The sequence below is a fragment of the Panicum virgatum genome, chromosome 6N (assembly GCF_016808335.1).
Source record: "Panicum virgatum strain AP13 chromosome 6N, P.virgatum_v5, whole genome shotgun sequence".
Lineage (NCBI taxonomy): Eukaryota > Viridiplantae > Streptophyta > Magnoliopsida > Poales > Poaceae > Panicum > Panicum virgatum.
The window spans coordinates 45,287,204-45,311,800 of record NC_053150.1 but is presented as its reverse complement, the minus strand read 5'-3'; the positions used below and the strand labels follow the sequence as shown (position 1 = coordinate 45,311,800).

At 44.6% G+C, this 24,597-nt stretch overlaps 3 protein-coding genes and 1 long non-coding RNA gene across 5 annotated transcripts; 3 read left to right on the top strand and 1 right to left on the bottom strand.

Annotated features, from left to right (window-relative positions):
- Positions 1-4,083: 4,083 nt before the first annotated feature.
- LOC120679224 (alpha/beta hydrolase domain-containing protein 17A-like) lies at positions 4,084-10,255 on the top strand. Its single transcript, XM_039960764.1, has 6 exons — positions 4,084-4,731; positions 8,600-8,636; positions 8,886-9,122; positions 9,198-9,245; positions 9,332-9,810; positions 9,895-10,255. The coding sequence occupies exons 1-6, from the start codon at positions 4,343-4,345 to the stop codon at positions 9,983-9,985; spliced, it is 1,281 nt and encodes a 426-aa protein (XP_039816698.1). The 5' UTR covers positions 4,084-4,342; the 3' UTR covers positions 9,986-10,255.
- Positions 10,256-10,368: 113 nt separating this feature from the next.
- On the top strand, positions 10,369-12,905 carry LOC120679225. Its single transcript, XR_005677052.1, has 3 exons — positions 10,369-11,506; positions 11,660-11,719; positions 11,885-12,905. It is a non-coding gene; the product is annotated as an uncharacterized LOC120679225 (long non-coding RNA).
- Positions 12,906-16,250: 3,345 nt separating this feature from the next.
- LOC120677776 (heat shock protein 90-5, chloroplastic-like) lies at positions 16,251-21,012 on the top strand. Its single transcript, XM_039958971.1, has 19 exons — positions 16,251-16,688; positions 16,919-16,992; positions 17,097-17,222; positions 17,312-17,405; positions 17,513-17,596; positions 17,727-17,870; positions 17,965-18,081; positions 18,197-18,241; positions 18,340-18,420; positions 18,573-18,677; positions 18,763-18,903; positions 19,006-19,098; positions 19,215-19,292; positions 19,367-19,621; positions 19,717-19,819; positions 19,913-20,084; positions 20,176-20,281; positions 20,385-20,474; positions 20,570-21,012. The coding sequence occupies exons 1-19, from the start codon at positions 16,431-16,433 to the stop codon at positions 20,774-20,776; spliced, it is 2,373 nt and encodes a 790-aa protein (XP_039814905.1). The 5' UTR covers positions 16,251-16,430; the 3' UTR covers positions 20,777-21,012.
- Positions 21,013-21,420: 408 nt separating this feature from the next.
- Positions 21,421-24,088, bottom strand: LOC120677775 (transcription factor BHLH089-like). 2 transcript variants are annotated; one of them, XM_039958970.1, is made up of 7 exons: positions 23,581-24,088; positions 23,269-23,502; positions 23,016-23,081; positions 22,832-22,900; positions 22,639-22,710; positions 22,359-22,526; positions 21,421-21,989 (listed from the first exon to the last, which is right to left on the bottom strand). In XM_039958970.1, exons 1-7 carry the CDS (start codon positions 23,956-23,958, stop codon positions 21,876-21,878), a joined length of 1,101 nt encoding a protein of 366 aa, XP_039814904.1. In that variant the 5' UTR covers positions 23,959-24,088; the 3' UTR covers positions 21,421-21,875. The 2 variants fall into 2 exon arrangements, with proteins under 2 accessions (XP_039814904.1, XP_039814903.1); XM_039958969.1 differs by having other exon boundaries at positions 21,421-22,001; positions 23,581-24,084.
- Positions 24,089-24,597: the final 509 nt, after the last annotated feature.

Here is a 24,597-nt window from a genome sequence, read left to right as displayed (position 1 = left end):
TCGATCTTAGAATTGTATTTATTTTGGGATGGAGCAAATACATCCTGTGCTGACTCAGAGCAGCTGAACAGGACAGCTGAACAGGATGTCCCGTTGCACAAGAACTGAGGAGCTGACACTGCCAGACAGGGAGAGGGAGATGAAGATTTTGCCTCATCGCCGCAGTTCATAGGCATGGCCCTATTTATTTCCGTTTTTCTGAACCTCACTTTTCGGAGAACCTTGGGGTAAGAAGCGAAGGGCACGAGAGGGAAAAAGCGTCTCACTTACCTCCTACGCGGGCTCGAGGATGCGGTGGAGAGTATCGCCCCTCACGTTCAATTCGTGATTTTGAGGGAAGCGGCGGCTGAAATAAACGAAAATTAATCAAAACGTTTGGGTACATTTTTAGCTTATTTTCATCTAGAATTCGCTTATAAGCGAAAACAAAGAGGGCCCAGGCCCAACCGGAGCCGTCTCGGCGGCTTTATCGCCCAAGCGGACGCGGCCATCGCAGTCCACGTCTTGCAGATATCTCTCTCTGGCCGCCGGCGACGGGCCGATTTACTGACGACTGGCTCGTCGTTCGTACCCTTTTCTGGAATTCTGGGACATGCTCATGAATTTTCAGAAAACCGCAGCTTGACGCCGCAGCTACGGCAGCTCATGCTGGCGATGCACGGAAACTGCCCGTCTGCCCCCCTGCTGTATTCCTGTTCAACACGTACATGGAGAAATATTGGAGAAGTAGAATCGATGGCTGGTAAAGCGGGAGGCGCTGTCAGCACTCAGCAGGCCGTTTGTTGATCACCGGCCTGGAGGTGCTAGAGCAGGCTAACGCGAGACTTGACTCCTGGAAATGCTGAAGAAAGATGCGAGTCGCAATGGCTATGGCTCCCAGCTGCCATTCATCTTCAGCTACAACTCTACATGCTGCTGTTTTTCTTTTTGGGTGCGTATCGACACTTAGAGAAGAACTGTAAATGCTTTAAGGCCTAGGAGAGGAAGCCCCTGTGTGCGTAGTTTTTATACATTGTACTCTTTCATCGGCTTTTTTAGAAATGTTGAGAGGATTCTGCAGGCTTGCAGTGACCCATGCATTTGCATTGCTCACCATTGAAAGGCACTTGTTTTCACTAGTAACTCGTTCCATTATCACACAACGTTTTAATGATATGTCGGCTGTTGCCAATGATCTCGTAGCCAAATGACAAACAGTAAAAATTAACAACGCCTAGGTCAGTTCACAGCCCCCTAAATGCGGTTCAGACAATGTACGGGCCACTGTCTGGGAAACCAATCTTTTTATTGAACGCACAGGCACAGCTTTGTGGTTCATGATGGGTTTTATGATGACAGTGTTAACTAATGCTGGTTAGAGTATTCAGTTGTCAGTTGAACTCCGCTGTGGTGTGTCTCTGTACTCTGTACCCTGAAGCTGCCCCACAGTCCCCTGCCCCAATTTCATGGGGGCATCAGCATGCCAAGATTCCCGAATTTAAAGGATGACAATGCCAGTGCATATTGGTGTGACACTGTCACTGTCCATTTTGCGGATCGAGTTCTTCGGACAGATCTCATCATGGCTAGACCAAACAGCAGGGCACAGCGCCACCAGAATTGGCCCACCCAACACGAAAAGAAGCGAAGCGCGGATCAGTTCATGATCGACCTCCCCAACCAGCAGGCACGTCTACCCCAACCATGCGGCTCTGCACTCTTCCTGGCGAGCACACGAGCTTTGAGTTCTGACACACAAACCAAAGAAGAACGACGGCGAGCACGCGCGTTTGATTCACTCGTCTTCTCTTTTCACCCCATCCATCTTTTCATCGCCCAACTGGAAGCATCGAAAGAACTAACCATCATTGCTGGAATCGAAGAGTCGAATGAAAAAAAAAACAGAGACAGATTGCAAGAACTGCTGTGCCTTGTCAAGCCGTCGACGAACACTGCAAAGTCAAAAAGGCTAAGAGAAAGTGCGGCTGGTGAGAAGTAGCTGCCTTTCATGCTACAAACTGCGGGTTTTGCGTTCAGCTTGGGTGCAGTGCGGCAGGAGCTTAGTTGCATCCAAAGCAGAGCTAGAAAGTCTCGTAGTATTTTTTGTTTTCTCCTAACAAAAAGGCTAATGATATCGGTGCTAGTTCGTTTAAATATTCGTTCACGATTTTGCTGGGTGTGTTCCATTCGACTATTCGAGACAGCCTTTGCAAACCCTAATAATTCCATCCACTGACATGGGGCGTCTCGGTGGATTTGATATTTTGATCTCGACATGTACACTGGAAAGTCCACATAGGTTATTGCGTGCCACCACAGCAAGATGTCATGGTGTTGCTGTAAAAGGAGTTAACATTCCCGTTGGAAAAAAATGAAGAGAATATCATGAGAATGAGTGATTTTAAGAGAATATCTGGTGAATGAGTGGTTTTAAGTGGTTGAATCTTATATCTTTTGATGAAATTATTTAGTAATTGATGCTTGTGCTGTGATGGCATATTGGTATGGATGGAAATGGGTCGGGTCGACCCATTGGGTAGTTGACCCGACCCACAAAAATAGGGCCGATGGGTTACAAGGGCCGATCATAAATTCCAAAATGGGTCAATAGGGTCAGTACCTATTGACCCAATAGGTATTATGGGTCGACTCACTTGTCATATTAATGATTGTTTTATTTAATTTATTGATTTTCTTCATTCTTTTGAATAAATACAACTGGTCATAAGTTGTTAGATTCTATATAGTTCAAAATATAGTGAAGAATATCATACATTGGAAGTGAAAATAGATAAAATTAAAATCATAGACCGCTAGTAAATATATTTAATTTGATGCATTGCTAAAATCTTAACATATTATTGTGATATATTTTAATCTTGAATCTCATCTTTTCTAAAAGTGTTGATAGTATTCATGGTTTAGGATTATAGAAAAATATTTGAGTCGGCCCATAATACCCAATGGGCCATCAAGACTATAACATTTAGGAGAAATGGGTAGACCCAGGACCCCTAGAGTTAGGCCCTGTTTGGGACCGCAGTCCAAAAAAGCGCGGCGCGTATAAGCCTTAAGCGGCTCGAACCTCGCTTCTCGCGATTTTGGGACTCCACGTTCTAACTGCCGCTTATTCCGTTGCCGGCGGCCAGGCAACGCGCGTCGAACGCGAAGAGTTTGGCGGGATTAATCTGATTATTTGGCTCATAATCGAAGCAACCGCGGAAACAAACAGGACCTAAGGCTCGAGGCCATGAGGCCGGGTTCAAGGCCAGGGCCGGGTCGGCCCATTCCCACCCATTCATATTGGCATGCATGATGATATGGCAGTATGGCCTGAACACGAAAGAGTGAGCTGGGTGAAGGGACCCAGTGACAGATCATATTGCTTTGTCCATGCCAACCAACTCCAATTTCGTGTCGTCGGCAGGCACAGCTTGCACTTCTGGATCTGATCCCCAGCAGCAAGACCCGGAGAGAAATCATGCATGAAAAGAGGCAATTTGCATGGACCGTGGATACATGATTTTGGATATACTAACATCAGTACCATAAAAAATATAAGGAGGTGTTTCTTGTTCAGAAAATAAAGAAGCAACTGTATAAACACGTAATATTTCTGTTCTTCACAACAAACTAACAATCGTTTTATGGATCCAATAATTTGTTACTCCATAACATAATATGGTATTTGTACGTGGCGAGGTTGGACGGTCATTGATGACCCTGCTTTGTTACTTCATCATCATTTTTATGTATTTTTTTTCGAGAACGTATGTATCATTAAGATCTACTGTTGGTTCAGGCTATACATTCCACGGTCATTATTGACATCAATTCAAATTCAAATACGGAGATATGGACGGAACAAATCTCACATTCTAATGGTTTGATCTTGTGTTCCATACTTAGCAATAAGCATTTTTGGAATATTAACAACCCAAATCTTTGGTCATTAAGCTGGGATCAAAGAAAGGAAATGCTCGAAAGCGTGCTAAAAAAGAAAAATAAATTGAAAAGTGGACCTCACGTGCGCTCCTTACTGAGCTCACGTGGCACGGTGGCAGCCCATTCTTTAGTTCTCCCGGCAAGGCAAGTCGCCAACTCCGCCCCCTAATTCCGCGCCAATCTTTTAACCCCCGCCCCCCTCCGATAAACCCCGGAGAAATTGACTACTTCTCAGATCCCTGAAGAACTTCACAAATCCAAATAGCCCCTTTCGTGGTGCAGCCCTTCCCTGTAAACTTTCCAATTCGGCCTCTAAAAGAATCTGACCTTGAAGTTGAAGCCCCTCCCCTCCCCCGCCTCCACCTCCCCGGCAGGAGAAGACCCTGATGCCGCTGCGGCCGGAGGCCTGAGGTTGCAGATGGGCGGGGTTACTTCCTCGGTGGCCTCCAAGATGGCGTTCTTCCCTCCTAACCCGCCGTCTTACGGCGTGGTCGACGAGGAGGAGGAGGAGCCGGCGGCGGCGGCGGGTGCCGCTCAGGGGACGAATTCCACGGCGGCGGCGGCGGCGGCGGAGGATGCGTGCAAGGTGGGAACGAGGAGGGTGGTGATGACGGGCGTGCGGTGGAGTGCGGGCGTGGAGGCAAGGCGGGTGCGGACGCGGCGGGGCTCGGAGATCATCGCGATGTACGTGCGTCACCCCGGGGCCAGGCTCGCCGTGCTCTTCTCCCACGGCAACGCCGCCGACCTCGGCAATATGCACAAAATCTTCGTCGAGCTCAGCGCACGCCTCCACGTCAACCTCATGGGGTAAGTGCTTGAGGCGCTCGTGTGATTGACTCATTTCTCGGGTACTTTTGACTCTGTTGGGCGAGCAAAACAACTGCTTTAGTTTTTACTGGATGAAAAAAAAAACTGATCAGAACATGTTCTTTCTAGAAGGCCACAATCTGATCTGATCATGGTTTGATCCTTTAGAGTGGGCGTGCCTTGAATCCTTGATTGATTAGATGAAAAAAAAAGTTTTTCTTTTGTTTGTTTCTGTCGTTTTCTGTGTTAATGGTTTTATGTTTGATTGGTGAAGTGAAAATGATGGATATAGACATATAGTGATCATACGGTCCTCCGTACAGTTATTGAGTGGGGGTGGAGTGCTGCTATTGCGATTTTGCATTGATGGTTTTCATTAGCTTTGTATTTTCTATGGGGTATTGGGGTTTGATTTCTTGTTAAAGATGTATCATGTGCAATTGATACTCCTGATTCTTGAAATTTTGAGAGCGTGAGCGTGTTACTTGGCTAAGATTCAATTTGCCATCGATACTTGGCAGAACTGTAAATTTTGTTGCTGCTGCTGTATCAGAGAGTGTATTTTCCTAATTACCCTTTTCCACTTTACAATGAATTAGTCGAACTTGAACCTGGACAACATTTGATTCTTCTTTCTTTTTTCAGTCGTCTCCACTTAAAGCTAAGCTAAATGACGCTTTTCTGGTCTAGCTATCCATTTTTTTTATATTGAAAGTGGCATGTTCAAAGGTTTCAATATGGTTCTGTGGTTGTTTTCTACTATGTACTGCTGACAAAACTAATCATTGGCCAACAGTTTAGAAAATAGCGCACTACAGTTTACTTGATATCTGAAAGTGATCGGGTGCTCTAGCCTAAGAGGGGGAGGGGGTGAATTAGGCACTAATAAAAACTTTGACCTATGGCTCCAACTAGTTTGCACAAAACTTAAACTAAAACAAGCTATCTAGATGTGCAACTAGGTTGTTCTAGTGTGGAACCCCTATCCCAAAAGAGTTATGCACCATATAGCCTTTCCTAACAAGAAACTACTCTATGAAGTCAAATGCACAAAGGTTGCAAGTAATAAATGCGGAAGCTTAAAGAGCGGGATAGGAGATAGCAAACTCTTGACGCGGGTGTTTATCCCGTGGTTCGGTTAGCCACAAAGGCACACCTACATCCACGTTGTTGTAGCACTCACTAAGAGTATTGCTACTCGGCCACCAAGTTTCTTCCGTGAACACAATCACGGTCACCTTGGCCCCGGGTTCCACTAAGGAGCTTCTCCACAAAGGATGGGGGTCTCCACGTCCCCCGCACAAAGATGTCGTCGCCGCTCCACACCAAGTCGGAGGGTCGATGACGTTGCCGGCGAGCTTCACGCTCCAAGGTGCCGGCGCACCAAGCTCTTGTTTTGGTTTACTAGAGAACCACAACACAAAGGCTCAAGGCCTTGCAATCTCACTCACTAAGAGCTAATCCTTTACACAACACTCTCAAAGTGTGCTAAGGGCTAAGGATATGATCTTGATGCTTTTGTATAGCTTGGAGATGTTCTTGGGTGTGTGTGGGATGTCCAGCAACTCTAGCAATCTTCAAATGGCCGAGGTGAGGCGTATATATAGGCCACCAAGTCTTGTAGCCGTTGCTCCAACGGTCAGCTGAAAATCTGCGTATCATCGGAAGAACCGATGCCTCTGGCAGGGGTAGCGTCGGTTCTTCCGTTCACTCATAAACCGAAGTAGCCGTTGAAGTCCTGACAGCTGATGCAGTGACCACCGGTTGAACCGATGTTTTGTACCGATGCATCACCGGTTCATCCCGGTGCTCAAAAATCTTCTCCCGGGCGCTGACGTCATTGCACCGACGCAATACTCCGATGCACCGTCGGTTGAACCAGTGCTGAAGAATCTTCTCCTGGGCTCTTGACATCGTCTCTGGAACATAGGACGCCCAATGCACCGATGCCCCTTTTTGACCCGTCGGTTCAACCGGTGGCTATAGGCTGACTTGGCTTCGATTCCCTTCTGCACCAGAATTCCATAGCATTGATTCTTTCGACTACCATCGGATGCACCGATGCCCTTGGCGTCGGTTCTTCCGGTGCTACTGACTGAAGAGATTTCAGGGCGCTGCCCTGAGACCCGCGAGGGGCGGCTCCCCCTCGACCCCCGTCCGCTAACCCCCGTAGGGGCGGCCCTTCGGGCCTCACTTTGCCTATCTTTTCTTTCTCTTTGTCATCACTTGAACCTAAAAACTTGAGAATGGTCATTTTAACAATCATATTAGTCCAAGTGTTGTGTTGTCATTCGATCACCAAAATCACTTGAAATGGCATAAATGGTACCATATTCCTTACAATATCGTTGCTTGAATTGCTTGGTTAGCCTACAAGATCTGCTCTGTCTGTCTGCCTGAAGCTGGATTGTCAACTTGTTTATATGGGCCACTGTCACTCACGTCAACAGTAATTTGATCTTCCATGGGATTCGCTTCATACACGTTTCCGTCTCAAGCAGTATATTAACTTGAGTATCCTACATCATGTTTAATAAATTATTTGCTATCGAATTAACTATTTGGCTACACAATTACATACTGGAGTTCACAGTAGAACAACCCCCTCTGTATGCCCTGCACATTACCCCAATTTTAAATATTTCGCTCTATCCAAATGAACAAATCAAATCGGGACTGGGTCTGTAGCAACAATACCCAAACAAATGAGCAGTTAATTGGATGGATGGACCTTACAACGCATAACACGGAAGATTGTTCATTCCAGTACATACTGTTAGGTGAAAGTAGGCTTACATAGCTTTTTTTTTGTATTTTTATGATATTCAAAAAAATTCTGGCACAATTTTTCAGCTAATTGACGCCATATCTTCATGGTTGAACCTTGCACTAGGACTCTAGGAGGAGTTTTATTCTTTGACATGACTGTAACATGCAAACTAGAAATACTCCAAAAGAAAGCCACACACCTTTCAATTCTCTCCTAAGGTATAATAGCCACGGTAATAACTGGGTACAGGTCCACACTTCCCTATTAAGTACAATTAAGATGACAAGAGGATTTTCACACAAGTAGGGTGGGATGGATGCAGCCTGCAGAAGTGTGAAGAAGAAGAGGAAACAATGACATGGACCAAGGTTGTTTGTCCAGAAAAGTGAGACAGAGAGTGATGGGTAGGATCCGCTGACAGAACAAGGCTAGATTGATTAAAAAGAGAAATATTGTTGAAACATCTTTTTTTCTCCTTTTAATATGGTTAAAGATAAAATGTCAAGGTGACTTTGAAAGGGCGTGGCATATCACAGTATCACCAAAAGTTCGTAATATTGTGGTTTCCCATCCTGCATGAACTGAAATCAGGAAATTGCACTGGATAACTGACTCAAAATGCACAAAACTTCAGTTTATGTAATTGTAGTTGAACGGAGAGCCAAACTCAAGAAGCTGCCTGCCCTCCATAAGTTAATAACCATTTTAACTCTCCTTCTGTAAGACGAAGTCTAAGAGAGCTCAAGTGCATCCTGCATCAACTATTTATATTATTTTTCTTGGAGTATGATCCCAAAATGTATTCTAGATTTCATTTCCAGTGGCCACAGCTTAGAGTTGACAATTGCTTGTATGTAGATGATATTTTCTATTGCTGTATATACTATTACTGTATGAACAGTTTTACGGTATGGTAATTTTCATTGATGTGAACATGTTGATCATGCTAGCTTCTTTCTTCATTCTTGCTAATCCATTTAAATAACCACTGGAATGCTGCAAGTCTAAGTCCTTGAAGCGCCTTAGCAAGTTATGTGATTAAGCTTTTCTCGAAGATTGAAGTGGCACGTCTTAAAGCAACCTCATCATTCTTTGCAGGTATGATTACTCTGGTTATGGGCAGTCATCAGGCAAGGTAACATCTTAATATCTCTTACCCCTTTTTTGAAACTAATGTTCTGATCTGACTACGTCACCTTCAGTAGAGGGCCAACTCACAAATATTATTGTTTGCCTTTCTTTTCATGAAAGAGGCCATGAAATTTATTCTTGCTCGAGTGAGTTTGATTCAGGAGATTAGTGGTCTGAGCAGTTCGTTTTTTTATTAGCTGCTTCTTTTTAGGAATAACAGTTGACAAAACATTTCTTGAAAATCCATCTTCAGCCAAGTGAAGCTAATACCTTTGCTGACATAGAAGCTGCATACAAATGCCTTGTGGACGTTTACGGGACTAGGGAAGAAGACATTGTTCTGTATGGTCAGTCTGTTGGCAGTGGACCAACCCTCCATTTAGCTGTTCGTTTGGATCACATAAGAGCTATTGTTCTGCACAGTCCGATACTTTCTGGTTTGCGCGTCTTGTATTCAGTGAAGAAAACATACTGGTTTGACATTTACAAGGTTTGCTTCACCGACTTAAGTACCTAAGATAAATAATTCTCACTCTGTATATGCTAACACTTATTTCCTTTGCAGAATGTTGACAAAATTCCCCATGTGAAATGCCCGGTTTTGGTAATCCATGTAAGTTATTTGTATGCATCCACGTGTTACAATTCTTCTAATAGCTTCAGATCATTTAGCTGTAGCATTTTTTCCTTGGTTTTCAGGGCACAAAGGATGATGTTGTTGACTGGTCCCATGGAAAGCGGCTCTGGGAGCTGTGCCAGCAGAAGTATGAACCTTTGTGGATCGAAGGAGGCGACCATGGTAACTTGGAGACATTCCCCGTGTACACAAGACATTTGAAGAAGTTCCTGTCGGCCATTAAAAAACTGCCAGCTGAAAAAGAAGTTGTAGCTGAGAGTGGGAAATCACCAGCTGAGAACAAAACACCATCCGATGATCTAGCTATTTCCGAGGTTCCTTCCACGATATCGCGAAGGTTGGAACCGTCAAGGAAGACTGCAATTCGTGAACAGAGTATGCTGGGCACGGAACATGTGGATAAACGCAGACGAAGCACTGGCTACAGAGAGAAGGCGAGATCCAGTACAGACAGGAAAGAAAAATCTAGGAGAAGTGTCGACTGCTTTGACAGGATTGATGAGCTTGAGCAAACAGAAAAGCCAAGGAAAAGCTTTGATAGGTTGGTTCTCTCTACTCCTTATCTTGCACATTACAATTGCATTTCGGGATTAGATGAAGTATATAACATCAATTTCTCTGGCAGGATTGGGGAGAAGATTAGATCGATGGGTCTGTGCAATGTGGATTGCTTCAAAGAGCCTTCCCATAGCACTGAGCCTTGCCGTGGTCATTGAGTGGATTTCTGGTTGCTGTCAGTATCCCCCCAGCTTCTTAGATACTGTTTTGTGTGCTCCATGTGATGGAAATCATAAGATGTTCACGAACAGTAAAGAGAAATAGAGCACGACCTTTTCAAGTTACCTTCCGATTCTTTGCTCCTATACGTTGGTTGAAACTTGTAAACTCAGTGCTGTGATCTGTACAGATGACTGTTCAGTTATCAGCAGGAAAGATGGCTTCGAACAAGTTATTGCAATATAGTGGATGCCTTTGTTTCTGTTAAATCGGTTCAATGTCCGCATTGTTTTTTCTCTACTACTAAAAAGACTCTGAAGAAGACTTTTTTTGTTCTCTTTACGCTTTCAATATTCGTTCGTCCGTTCGTCCCCGCCGCTCCGCGCGCAGATTTCCTTCAGCGACTGCGCCCCACGAATCACGACGGTTGTGCCTCCTCTCCACGCGGCCTCCTTCAAGCCGCCGTGCCGCCTCTCCGCGCCTTCTCGCGCCCGGGACGCCGCCGCCAAGCCTCCTCTTCGCGCGGCCTCCTTCAAGCCGCCGCGCCTCCTCTCCGCGCCTCCTCGCGGCCGGGACGCCGCCGCCAAGCCTCCTCTCCTACTCTCGAGTCGTGAGGCACCAGGGACCCGGGCGCCTAGGTCTTCGCCGCGCCCCCTGCTGCCGGCTGCCCCTGCTGCTCCCCGCGACCCTCCCCTGGCGCCACACGTCGTGCCGCCCCCTCTCCTCCACCACGAGTCGCGGCCTCGGCGCTCGGCACCTCCCTCCTACTCGCGAGGTACCAGGGGCCCATGCGCCTAGGTCTTTGCCGCGCGCCCCCTGCTGCCCCCCGCGACCCTCCCCTGGAGCCGCAAGTCGTGCCGCCCGTGGCGCCCCTGTAACATCCTCCTGTGAAGTCACCGAGATCTCGAAGTCACGGCCGCCGCCAGATCTGCTCCAAGAAACCAGGGCTGCCCTCCCGCCGATCGGAGCTATGCCCGTGATTTACTCGTAGTTCTGAAATTTGTGTTGCTACACTTTTGGTATATTTGTAATATTAATATATTGGAGTTATTAATAGTAATATAATTATATAGTCAAGGTACTTAAAAATATAATAGTTATTGAATTCTCCTCGTATTTAGCAAAAAAAATGAGATATCATCAGCTTTAGGGGCATTTCAGATAATTTACCACTCAACTCAGAGAATCGACTCAAAATAATCAGGATTGCCAAACACTCAGCTTATTCAGACAACCGATTCTCCAGACAACTGGCTTATCTCAGAATCCTGATTCTCAGAAAAGTGAGACTCAGAAAAGCGGAAACAAACAGGGCCTTAGTTTTTCCATCCATTGTATCCTTGATGTGGACACGTCTGTGGGTGGACCTAGGGTTTCTGATGCAAGTGATGCCATATGCTGGGTGCTGGTTTTATGCAGATGGTAGTGCAGGTAGCATGTACGGGAGATGCCTGATCTACATCTACCCCTTCCGAATAAACTCAGGAGTCAGGATCTATGGTATTGATGCAGTCGTTGAGGTACCCAGTTTTTCCCCTTTTCTACGTTCTGTTGCAAGCCTGCAAACTAGATCATTTTGCTCTTTGTTATATGTCAAATAATGTATGCCTGCTACGATAGTAACAAGCAAGCTACGCACCTAATGATTTCACGTTCTTGATTTGTGCATGCAGCAAGAGGGTACGTAAAATAAGTTACAGAATGGATCCGTGAATTCTGCAGCTAATAATCAGGTAATGCTGTCCATATATAAGATCCATCTCTGCATGTATGCTCTGTTTTTGTGAAACTACAGTTTTTGTCGAACTTTAGCTTATGTTTGGATCTTTGTTAATAAAACATGATGGGAAATTTATTGATTGAACTTTAGCTTATGTTTGGATTTTTGTAATCAGCAGGGTCACTTCTTGATGGTAGTAAGCAGGAGTAGCCCAAGGAGGAAACTGATCAGCTCCCAAAAGGTTTTACTTTTTTGAATATACTAAACTCAGTAATTGTTGATCATATTTATTTGTCCAAGCTAAAGATGCTATCAGAATAATTGGAGTGGGCTCTTGGAAATTGAATCTATGCTACTTTTCATACTCAAGTGATTTTTTTCATGGACCAATGAGGTTTCAGTGTGTTGTTGGAAATCTATGCTATTCTGCTTTTGTGTCTTTTTTTGCATGGGTTTGAAATCTATTTCATTTTATGGTTGGTTACAATATATTTTGGTTGTATCGCATTACCAAATGCTGCTGTAGCGTTAGCACGGCATTATACTTTTAGTTTTTAGGATCTCACCTAGATTGAGGTTAGTTGTGTTAGCTTAGGTTGAATGTGGCACCAAAACATAATAGATATCAGCTTTCTTTTAGCAGGATGCCAGCTTTGATGCTGCTGTGGAAGAATTATTCAAACACAAATTGTGATGATAGTTTTATATTGCGGCATTGAAGTTGATGTCAAGCAATAGTTTTATATTGCGGCATTGAAGTTGATGTCAAGCAATTGGGAGAAAGATAGATAGAAATATTTGGAGCCGAATATTGTGGCTTGAAATATTCAGTAGTCACCCACTCACCAACAGACAACATACATAATCTATTTTATATCTCTGATAGTGATCTTTGCTGTTCTTTTTCTGTGCACCCGGCCATACTACCTAACCATTTTTACTTTCAGATGATAAAATTCAACAGATGCTTCATCTATGCGGCTGGTCATGTAGGCACTGTATATCACAACAAAAATAACCTTTACTTGCATTATTAATTTATCATGCTTCATTGTTTAGGCCTTTTGATTTTACAGCACATAGCCTTTAAGGCTATCAGGTTGTGCCTGTACCTTATCTTGTTCTATAAATCTAAGAAGATAAAGCTTTGCTCGGCTGTGTATATATTTATTTTTAACTCTTGAGTCATTAAAGGGCAGCCTGTTCTCCCGCTTGCACAGGGTTCGAGGAAGGGTCCGACCACTTTGGTCGTACCAGCCTCTTGCAGAAATGCAGGGAAAGACTGCATACAAAAAAGACTCTTGAATAATTAAATCAATAAATCAATTTTGTGAAAAAAGACTCTTGAGTCATTAAATCAATAAATCTATTCATACATATGGTTACAATTATTTTATATAATAAAAATTGATGTTAATTAAGAAAATTATTTCACCCGTAGCAAGGCATGCACCTAGTTTTTTTTTTAAAAAAGAAACCACTTTCATCAGTCATGGAATTAAGGGTCTTTTTGGTTGGTTGGTGTCATAATCTATCTATTTATACTATAAAGATCGAAAATAATTGAAAATTTTTCTCATCCAAATTGGGTCCGTCATACTCCTCACGTCGAACTTGCGTATTAGGGCCGAGGGAGGTGTGAGGGGCGGAGACTCGTACAAATCGCATATTGGAGAGTGTTTCCGGAAAAAAAAAGTCAACTTTTTTTTCACCGCTCCCGAACATACCCGCCCGCGTACCCTTCCCACGTTTGGCGCCGCGCTTTCCCGTCTTGCGCGCTTCGGCCGCGCTGCCGTGAAGGCTACCGCCTCGTGGTACCACGCCTCCGCGGCTCCGCCGAGCCGCTGTACCCTGCCGGGCGCCTCCGCCGCGCCGGCGCGAAGGCATTTTTCACCGCGCAGAGCAAGGTGGAGCTGCGGTGGGATGGAGACCCCATCGTCGACGTGCGACGAGGGCTCCGAGCTCGACGCGCGCTCGCTGTCCGACTACGGCGATTTTGACGACCTGGACCGCCCACCGCGGGTTCGTCGCCGTACCCGTGGTGGCCGGTGTGCGCGCTTCCGGCGCGGGTGCCGAAGCCGCCGCCGCCGCCGCTCAAGTGGCTCAGCACGACGCGGCGCGCCGACGGCGTCGTGCGTGAGGGAAAGGCCGGCGGCAGCGGTTGGTCCCCCGTCCCACGCCGGAAGACCTCTCTGTCTCTAGCTTTCGACCGCCAGCATCCCGCCCCTCTCCTCCTCTGCAGCTTCTCGCCACCCTCTGCTTTCCCCTCGCCCTTTCTCCAACCTCCCCTCCCCGTTCTGCTCCCCATCCATCGCCTCGGCGGTTCGCTCTCCACCGGTGGCGGACGAGCGAAGCCCGCGCCCGTCCCTCACCGACGCCATAAGTCCCTCGTCGCCCAGATCCCTATCATCCTGTCCCTTACTCACCGCGCTCCCTCCCGCTCCCCTACCGAGCTCATCCCGTGGCGCCACCAATTCGCCTCTCTCCACGAGCAACCTGAACTATTTGCCTCCAATTCTGCAACCATGACCTTCAATTCGGCGGTGTCGGCATCCTGATCTCCTTATCCTCCAGGATTTCCTTCCATAGGTCAGTGATCCTCCAATTTTTTATATTGTTTCGTTTTACTTGCATTGGAATGCATCATATGGATCTAGAGTTGTTCGCTATCGCTGCCTTCTTGATTGCTAATAACTGCACTGAAACCTCACATCATCACAATCCCTCCAATCCGCGAGCATCTCATCCTTGTTTGCTCCGGCAGGGTGGCCCTCTGTCCACTGCAGTCCCAACCGTCCTGCACCAGAGGTATTGTCTCCTATCGTCCACTTTTGCATACTGCTGCGTTTTTTTTTTCATTCTGAATGTTTAATCGTGCTGTTCAAAATTGATGCATTGTTACAGTAAGACAACAAAGAACCTTGGTTAAATGAAAGTAAGTTAAATTATTGTATGAGAATAAAATTCATAGTTCCTTTCTATTCCAGTCAATCATATTTAAGGGATCAGTATCTGCAATGTTCAATGTACCAGATCCAAAATTCAGATTATGGATATCTAGAAGTTATCATTGTTATGATTTTTCAGAATTTGTTTAGAAGCTATGCATTTGTATCAAATAAGCTATATGATTTATTTTACCAGTGAAAGTTTCTGAGATATTTTTGAAGCTATACGTTCAGATCTCATTATTTTATTGGAGTTAATCCCATCCTGAGTACAACTAAACCATGTTAAATAGTTCATTTTTTTTTGGAAGAAACCTAATGGATGTCTGAAGTATCAGCAATTTTCAGTACTCCTAATCATCTAAAGATGAGCACATCATCAGGTTAGGTGGTGCGGTAACTTCTCAGGTACGGTGCGTCCGTGGCCACCTTGAACTGTCAATGAAAGTGTACTTGTATTGTTAGATCAGTCCATGGTTTTACTCATTTGATGTTTCAGATACTTTAAAAAACACAAAGTTTCTTTTTCGTACAGAAGTTTGTCTACACAATGTACTCTTGAATTTTCTTTTGGCTGTTGCAGTTAATAGGTTTCAGCTCCTATTTTAGTTTCCAATGTTCTCAGAGATTACCTTCAAAATTCGAGTAGTATGAAAATGTGAGGCACCCTATGGTGTTCAGTTTCAAGGACTAAGAAACTTGGCTTTTTTGCAGTACCCAATTATCTACCTTTTCTGACCTTCCATGCTTATGGTAACATATTTTTCTCCATGATAGATATGGATGGCTTAGTCATGCTATTATTTGATTGTTTACTGGTGAATTCTGTCCATTAGGTTCTTCATTAAAACTGCAGCAGGATAATCTATTTCTTATGGTAACCCAATAATCTATTTCTTCGTCCTAATGTCGCATATTAAGTTTACAATTTTGTATTTGTAACCAAATATTATCAGGCTTCATCGAAAGTTCTGTAAAAAGTAAAGGAATTGTGGAGCTCGATTGCTTGGGACACAATTCTAAATTAAACCAATCAGATCCTGCACAACTTTTTTTACCATATAAAAACATAGCACGTGCGTGTCGTGCAATATTACTAGTATTACCAATGTTTGTCACGATTTCTTGTTAAATTTGACTAGGGTTAGTGTATCAAATTGTTTGTCACACTTTGGCTAGAATAGGGTAATTTTGTCACAATTTTCTAAGTCATTAACGTGCGGAGCCAACCTGATAGAAAAATAGTAAGGCCCCAAACCAAAGAGGTCATACTTGTGTAATGACGTGGTCAAACAAAGCATTGGCTGATCTCACAACACTACGGTTAATGGCCCAAGAAAGCCCAATATCTTGACGTTCCGAGGAAAAAGGCCTGTTAGGCTCAGGGACAAACGACCGCGGCTCGCAGAAGCCCAGCCCGCTACCCGGATGACACAGACAGATGGGTCCCACGCTGCAAACCTTTCTCAGCATTTCCACCCCGCTGGCCACGGCACGATCCACCGTCCATTTCATCATCGACCGTGGTGATGTGCAGTTGGGGCTCGAGCGCTTTCTAGAAGCCTCCCCAGCGCCTCGTCTCCTTCCTCCTGTCCTCTCGAACCCGCCCGCCCCGCAGCGCATACATAAACCCTAACCCCCCTTATCCTCTCCCAGTCCCCCCCCCCCCCCCTCTCCCCTCTCTGACCCCCCGAACCTTGGCGCGCCCTCTCTCCCATCCCTCACCCCCCGAACCTTGGCGCGGCAGCTCGTGGGCATACGAGTTCTCTATCTCTCATGGCACCGGCGCTGAGCGGGACCCTGGGCGCGTCGTCAGTGGCGGCGCTGCGGCCCTGCGCGGCGAGGGGGGCGCCGTCCGCCGCGAGCTTTGTCGCGTCGCGGGGGAGCGGGGCGGCAAGGTGCCCCAGAGGAGGGGTCAGATGGGAGGCCGAGAGGAGCAGGGGCAGAATTGCCCGGGTCAGGTGCGATGCGGCCGTCACGGAGAAGCCCGCCGGGGAGGAGGCGGCCGAGGAGCAGTTCGAGTACCAGGCGGAGGTGAGACACGGGCAGCGTGCATATTCGTAATTTATGTTGTTTCAAATGGAATTTGTCAAACGGTGTCGATACGGCTAGGTTTTATTTAGGTGGATTAATGTGATAAGGCTATGTGACAGAAGTTCTGGCAGAATTGTTGCCAAATTTGTATGACTGATTGAGTCTAGCTTTAATTTGTGTGAACGCTGGCTACTGAAACATGTATGTTTGTTTCTGTCTGTGTTGTGTAGGTGAGCCGCTTGATGGACTTGATCGTCCACAGCCTGTACAGTCATAAGGAGGTATTTCTCCGTGAGCTCGTCAGGTTTGTAGCTCTTTCTGATTTAGAAATAATTAAATTTTACAATTATCCATTTGATGCCATGAACTCATGATTTATGGGTGCTATTTATCTGGATTTATACACAGTAATGCCAGCGATGCATTGGATAAGTTGAGGTTTCTTGGTGTGACTGATTCTTCATTACTTGCTGATGGTGGTGAGCTGGAAATAAGGATTAAACCTGACCCTGATGCTGGAACAATTACTATCACGTAAGTTGCTGTTCTTAGAGATGTGCTTGATCGTGTTCTCAAAACATGCTCTGGTGGCACTGTTTGCTTATGGTTATTGATTACTACAGTGATACTGGTGTTGGGATGACTAAAGATGAGCTGAAGGACTGCCTTGGTACGATTGCTCAGAGTGGCACCTCAAAATTTTTGAAGGCCCTCAAGGTGCAGCATCGTTCCTTCCCTTTCCATTCTGATACATCTACATCTTTGAAATAAGCTTTTTGTGTGATTGTTTCGTTGCTAACGTGGGATTATTTTTTTTTCCTCAGGAGAACAAAGACCTTGGGTCCGACAATGGTTTAATTGGTCAGTTTGGTGTTGGGTTTTACTCAGCTTTTCTTGTAGCGGAGAAGGTATGAAGTATATCTTAGATGGTATCTTTTGTAAATAGTTTACATGAATAACACTTTAGTTCTTTTTGCAATTTGCATGTGAGCTCAATTTGTCACCAAAGGTAACAATTTTTTTTCAACCACATTGCAGGTTGTGGTGTCCACTAAGAGCCCAAAATCAGATAAACAGTATGTGTGGGAAGCTGTGGCGGATAGTAGCTCTTATGTTATCAAGGAAGAGACTGACCCTGAGAAGATGCTTACACGTGGAACTCAGATCACTCTCTTTTTAAGGGTATGTTCCTGTCTTCCTGATATTGTCATGATACAGCTAGATTTTTCTTTTTCTTTTTTGGTAACACAAATCTTAATTCTTGCTACTTTTGTAGCCTGATGACAAATACGAGTTTGCTGACCCTTCAAGGATTCAAGGCTTAGTGAAGAACTACTCTCAGTTTGTGTCATTCCCCATATACACGTGGCAGGAGAAATCAAGAACTGTTGAGGTGGGTCTTGATAGTCCTTATTGCTGTTTGTCTTGACTATACAAGTCCTTTGGGGCTACTACAATATATTGCCTTTTTAATTTTATTGCACTGATGTAATCTTCTTGATTGACAGGTTGAAGAGGATGAAGAGCCAAAAGAAGGTGAAGAGGCAACAGAGGTTAGTTGTTTTCCCTGAATGGGGCTGCTTGTAGTTTTTCTTATGTTTCTAGCGACCTTGCACCTTTTGCAACTAATTGAGCATGCTTGAATATACAGGGTGAGAAACAGAAGAAGAAGAAGACTATTACTGAGAAATACTGGGACTGGGAGCTAGCTAACGAAACAAAACCCATCTGGGTAAGTGGTACTTGATCATTGCAATTGTTCATAATTCGAACCATATTTTCCTGGTACTTGTGGGTACTCTAGTCTCCACATTGACGAATCTACATGAGGTACTAAGATGAAGAAAAGGAAATAGATATTTGAATTCTATTCCATCTGTGCAGATGAGAAATCCAAAGGAAATTGAGAAAACTGAATACAATGAGTTCTATAAGAAGACATTCAATGAGTTCTTGGATCCTCTTGCCCACACTCACTTCACAACAGAGGTTTGTTATTTCATCAAGCATTACTCTGCTAAGCACTTAAGCTCACTCACATTGAATAGTGTCTAACCTGACCTTCTGTTAACAGGGTGAGGTAGAATTCAGGAGTGTTCTGTATGTTCCAGGAATGGCGCCCCTTAGTAATGAGGAGATAATGAATCCCAAGACCAAAAATATCCGGCTATATGTCAAAAGAGTGTTCATCTCTGATGACTTTGATGGTGAACTGGTATGTTATATAGCAACACAACACTAGCAACTTTGGTAATTGTTTTCTAGTATCCATTCATTTAGACGGGATAAATTATTGATTTCGATATGTATCTTGCAGTTTCCAAGATACTTGAGCTTTGTCAAAGGTGTCGTTGATTCAAATGACCTTCCCCTCAACGTTTCTCGTGAGATTCTTCAAGAAAGTCGAATTGTAAGTTATGGGCAAAATGCCTGTTAGTTTCTTACTTCAAAATTAGAGATTCTGAAGATTATTTTACTAGAGATTTCTTTTCCTTGCAAATAATTGGAGATAATCTTTTTTTTTAGGTAAGGATTATGCGCAAGCGACTTGTCAGGAAGACATTTGATATGATTGAAGAGATCGCCAAAAAAGAAGATAAGGAGGTACAACTGAACCTCTGTTTTGCTACCACTTATTCTGTTTACTTGATGTTAAAGCTTTTCAATTTTTTCTGTAGGACTACAAGAAGTTCTGGGAAAGCTTTGGCAAGTTTATCAAGCTTGGTTGCATTGAGGACACAGGAAATCACAAGCGCCTTGCTCCATTGCTGCGATTCCACTCTTCTAAAAATGAGGGTGATACGATAAGCCTTGATCAATATGTAGAGAACATGCCTGAGAGTCAAAAGGCAATATACTACATTGCCACAGATAGTCTACAGAGTGCAAAGACTGCTCCTTTCTTGGAAAAGCTGGTTCAGAAAGACATTGAAGTATGTATATTAATAAGCATATGTGATTACGAGTAAGAGCTGTTCTTTCTTCGCCCATTTCTCTGACTCAGAATACTGGTTGTTTTGTTATTTAGGTTCTCTACCTTATTGAGCCAATAGATGAGGTTGCCATTCAGAACTTGCAGACATACAAAGAGAAGAAATTTGTGGATATCAGCAAAGAGGATCTGGAATTGGGTGAGGAAATGCTTAAGTTGGCTCAGACTGGCTATTCACTATTTGAATGTTTGCATGACGTTAACTAATCTATATATGAATTTGTATTCAAAGGTGATGAAGAGGAAGAAAATAAAGAAACAAAGCAGGAATTCACTCTCCTGTGCGACTGGGTAAAACAACAGCTTGGCGACAAAGTTGCAAAGGTCCAAATATCAAAGCGCCTAAGTTCATCACCGTGTGTTCTTGTATCTGGCAAGTTTGGTTGGTCCGCCAACATGGAAAGGTTGGATTACTTATTATTACTATTCAGTTATGCAATCAGATCATTAGAAACGTTAACTGTTTCCTGATGTGCATTTTCTCAAAACTATTAGGCTCATGAAGGCACAAACACTTGGTGACACGTCAAGCTTGGAATTCATGAGGGGGAGGAGAATTTTTGAAATTAACCCTGACCATCCTATTATCAAGGATTTGAATGTAAGAATAGTTAACCTGTGACTCACCATTCAATAACAATTGATATGCTCACGCTACTTAATATAGCAGTAACTAATATGATTGAGAAACAATTTCTTGTTAGGCTGCTTGCAAAAATGAGCCTGAAAGCACAGAAGCTAAGAGGGCCGTCGAGCTGTTGTATGAGGCTGCGTTGATCTCCAGTGGATATACTGTAAGTGCAATGAAAATACATTTCTAAATTCCAAGGTCATTGAAAAATCATTTGCTGATATGTTTGAATATTTGTTTACTGGTGATGATGTCCAGCCTGAGAGTCCAGCAGAGTTGGGTGGCAAGATCTACGAGATGATGGCGATTGCCCTCGGCGGTCGATGGGGGAGGTCTGACACAGAAGAGGCTGAAACAACTACTACTGGTGAGGCCAGCGTGGAGGCAGACTCACCAGAAGGCACCGTGACGGAGGTGATTGAGCCTTCAGAAGTAAGACCTGAGAGCGACCCGTGGAGGGATTAGTGAGTTATCTCTTGGGTATCCTTTGTTGAGGCTAGAATAGTTGTGACAGGTTAAAATAATAATTATGAGCAAGGACATTGTTTGGTTACAAATCCTTTTACACGGGTTACCGCCATGAAAATTTTTGTAGCTGTAGACTTGCCCGCCAATTCCATTTAATATACGGGTTAAAAAGAATGAAGATCGATGGCATCACAAAGTTATGATGTCCCTCTATAAAGAAAAGGCTTCTGCGCTGCCCACATTGCATTTCTTTTTCCATTTTGTATACTTCTACTGACAGATATTCGTATCAAGATCAGAGCTACTGTATTCGACTGGGGTGGTAATGGGCTATGGCTTTAATGTTGTCTTCACAATCCAACTTGGCCAGTTCAAATTTGTATAAGATTTGAGCTTGGTCTTTTTAGGATCCGGCTCTTAGATTATTTAGGCTAAAAATTAAGATCATTTACCACCCCTATATTAGATATGAGATGCAATACTAATGATGAATTAGATAAAAAAAACATGCACGATTAGCACGAGGAAGCCACTGCCCGCTATGATATCTTTGATTACCTGAGCTGCTTACGCATAACGATAGGGGACTCCTTCTCCATCCTCTGGTTATTATTAAAATAAAAGAAATAAGGAAATTGAGCGAGTAAAAGCGAGTGTTCAATCTGAAAATAGATGTTGCTGTTGCTGTTTGCAAGCTTACGTTGTTAATAATACAAACAGTACTGTGGAACTAAAAAATGCACTGTGCAGCAATTCTGCCTATTTTCGTAGGTATTTAATCTTCAGGGATATTCACTCAAGACTCCACTAAAAAAAAGACCACCTAGACAGGGTTTCCAACATCATAAATTCATAGCTACAGCCTACATAACCACCCTACTTTTGATGTCTGAACTTTTGGCTCTGAGCACAAACGACACCCCATGTACAACCCTGGAGCAATGGTTGCAACGTCTGAACTTTCCTGGAGCATTCAAGCTTGTCCTGCTCCTGCACAATGTAGTTACTCCAGTGCACATGCTAGTTACGTGCCTGTCTCTCTACATGTCTGCTGATGAGAAGAAACTTCGAGCATCCATGGAGCTGGAGCTGAACATCACAGATGAAACCCGTCCTGATCAGGGCTGATGCTTAGATGTTCTGGATTGATGACTGCCCTGTACGCTGGTTGCCCTGCATTGTGGAACCATCCATCCATGGCGCGAGGCATCTGCTCCAGAGACTGAGAAAATCCGTTAGGATTCTTGGAAACCAATCTTTTTATAAATGTGTACTCCCTCCATATTAATTTTTAGTCGTTTTGATTTTTTTAGATACATTAATTTTACTATACATCTAAATATAATATGATATATATCTAGATGAATTACAAAAATTATAGAATGATTAATAATTTGGGACGGGGAAGTAGCTGCTATCTATTTCTACTCCAAAACGACCTGCAGGAGTAGGACTGATGAGTACTTGAAATTGTCTCGCAGATAGCCCTATAGATTACAACACTAGGGTATGTGGAAATACGGACGTTCAAGTTTTAAAGAGATAACGAAAAAGAAATACTGTGTTGTGCGTTGCAAACCTGAGAAACATGCTCTCTGAACGAGTCTCTCTCATTTAATTGCTCCTGCATGACTGTTCTGAATCCATTCGAACTGGCCAATCCATGAACGCCTTCCTGGACCATGCCTGACTGCGACAATGAGAATCCGATGGGAGCAGATGGAGGAGCACCAGGGAAGCGAATAAGCTGCATTTCATTTTGAAATAAGTAAACCGTGCATTTCGTAATTTTGATGCAGATCTCTTGCAAATTCAAACTTGAAAGGTATCAAGAACTCTCAGGTGAGTCGACTGTATACATCTTTTGACAGGATCCCTTCTATGTTGAGGCCTAGCTGTGGATTGACCGCCGCAAGCTTCATGGATAGGAACTGCAAGATGCACAGGAAATCATTTTTTTTAGATAACGGATAAACCAGCCTCTATATCATCATCAGATGAAAAGCTTTCCGGCGCTTTACTTCTTTCTGAAGATTGAAGAGGGACCATTACCTCGACCTGCCTTTGCAGGGACTGGACGTAGTTGATGATCTCATCCAGCATTACCGCCTTCCCGGTCACCTAAATCAAACCAAAACCATCCCAAGCAAAACAAAACGAGTCATTCTTATGAAATTCACATATCGCGGGAAAAAAAAACTGTGTGTGCAGCGGCTCTTTCTGTCAGAAGGCTCACTTTGCTGCAACCAGGAACAAGGTCTTGCAGAAGCTTCATCCTCTCGCTGATCTTCTCCCTTCTCAACTGCGCAAAAGAAGAGCTCGATTAACCAATCCTCAAATTATTTTTTAGGAACGAGTTCAAGCTCCGAAGCTAATTCAGTTCAGGCAATCACTCTGAAAATGTTTCAGGAACACCAAAGTCTGATTGTCTGAAGAATCTAGTACTGTACTATATGCTATGGTAGTATTCTAGTGCAGTTTGTGTGTACCCTCTCTGCAAGGCTGTGCCTGTTGGTTGCCTGCCCCTTCCGGGCCCTGACATGGATGTACCCTTCGCCTTCCTCGTCAGGCGCCTTGGATCCATTCCGTTTCCTCTTGCCGGCCACCCCTGTCGTTGCGGCCAGGCCATTCTCTTCGCCTTTGACGCCCTTGCTGCGCGAGCTCCCGTTTGCGGAATCGGTGGACGCGTTGGACGCCTTCGCTTGATCCGTCCCAAGAACGTCCTACGATGCAACGGCAACAAAGTCGGGCGACAAAGATTGGGACCTCCGTTTCGAGTGGAAAGATCAGTGAACACCTACCTCGTTTGATCTCTTCATGTTCTTGGAGTCCGGCTCCGGTCCTCCGGAGGAGCAGTCTCCGGTGCCGGCCTCGTCATGGACGCCACTGACACTGCTGCTCCCGCCGGCGACCTTGCTCCGGTGACCCGACGCCCCCTCCAAGGTGATGTTTGAGGCGCTTGCAGTGGTTGCTGTTCCATTTGCGGCGCCGAAACAGGGCGAGCACCCCTCCCGCTCGACGAGGCCGGAGTCCAGAGAGAAGTGCCCGAGACCGGCCGGTGGTGGGAGATGGAACCCGGCCATCGGAGGAAAGAGGCCCCCGCCTCGCCCGTCGGAGACGGCGCCGGCGGCAGCTAGCCCCGGGGTCTGAGAGACCGCCGCCCATGCAAATGAATCCATGGTGGGGACGAGAGAGAGAGAGAGAGAGAGAGAGAGAGAGAGAGATCAAATGGGTGTTCTTGATGGAACTCTTCAGTATTGACCGCCCAAGGGAGCCTTTCACTCTTGTTTTAGCCTCTGCTTTTGCTTGCTTAGCTCGGTTTGGCATGGCAGTGTTCTCCCCCAAAAGCATATCTCTTTAGTTTTTGATGTGGTAGCAAGGTAAGATCTTGAAAAGGAAAATGTCCTGCACGTTCATTTCAAAAATAGAATCCATCATTTTTATTTACGGGAACACAGTTTTCTTGAAATTTGCAATAGCAATAGTTTAAGTTTCAAAATAAAAAAGAAATTGGCAGTGGTGTAGCTAACGACTCCACGGTGACTTATTGTCCGACTTCTTGCTTCTTACTCCTACCATCTAATCTGACAATACCAAATCTCATGGCCTCCTGACTGACACCCTGACAGCGCCGACTAACGCTGGCGTTGTTTAATCTCCTGCTTGTGGTTAAAAATTGTTTGTGTCCCTCGCCCTCTCATCATTAGCTGACTGTTAACATAGTAGCACTACTAGGCAAGTATTGGTCCGATCACTTGTAGACAGTATTAACGATAGGGAATTTTTTATGGATTATAGTGGGTGAAGCTAAAGCAAAT

Bases quoted from the DNA above. Each gene is read 5' to 3' on its own strand.
- LOC120677776 (XM_039958971.1), top strand. From the start codon at position 16,431: ATGGCACCGGCGCTGAGCGGGACCCTGGGCGCGTCGTCAGTGGCGGCG. The intron at 18,678-18,762 runs GTTTGTTATTTC...TTCTGTTAACAG, and splicing joins ACACTCACTTCACAACAGAG to GGTGAGGTAGAATTCAGGAG. The intron at 20,475-20,569 runs GTAAGTGCAATG...GATGATGTCCAG, and splicing joins TGATCTCCAGTGGATATACT to CCTGAGAGTCCAGCAGAGTT.
- LOC120679224 (XM_039960764.1), top strand. From the start codon at position 4,343: ATGGGCGGGGTTACTTCCTCGGTGGCCTCCAAGATGGCGTTCTTCCCT. The intron at 9,123-9,197 runs GTTTGCTTCACC...TTTCCTTTGCAG, and splicing joins ACTGGTTTGACATTTACAAG to AATGTTGACAAAATTCCCCA. The intron at 9,246-9,331 runs GTAAGTTATTTG...CTTGGTTTTCAG, and splicing joins GCCCGGTTTTGGTAATCCAT to GGCACAAAGGATGATGTTGT.
- LOC120677775 (XM_039958969.1), bottom strand. From the start codon at position 23,958: ATGGATTCATTTGCATGGGCGGCGGTCTCTCAGACCCCGGGGCTAGCT. The intron at 23,503-23,580 runs GTAGGTGTTCAC...GTTGCATCGTAG, and splicing joins ACATGAAGAGATCAAACGAG to GACGTTCTTGGGACGGATCA. The intron at 22,711-22,831 runs GTAATGGTCCCT...TGCATCTTGCAG, and splicing joins CCCTGCAAAGGCAGGTCGAG to TTCCTATCCATGAAGCTTGC.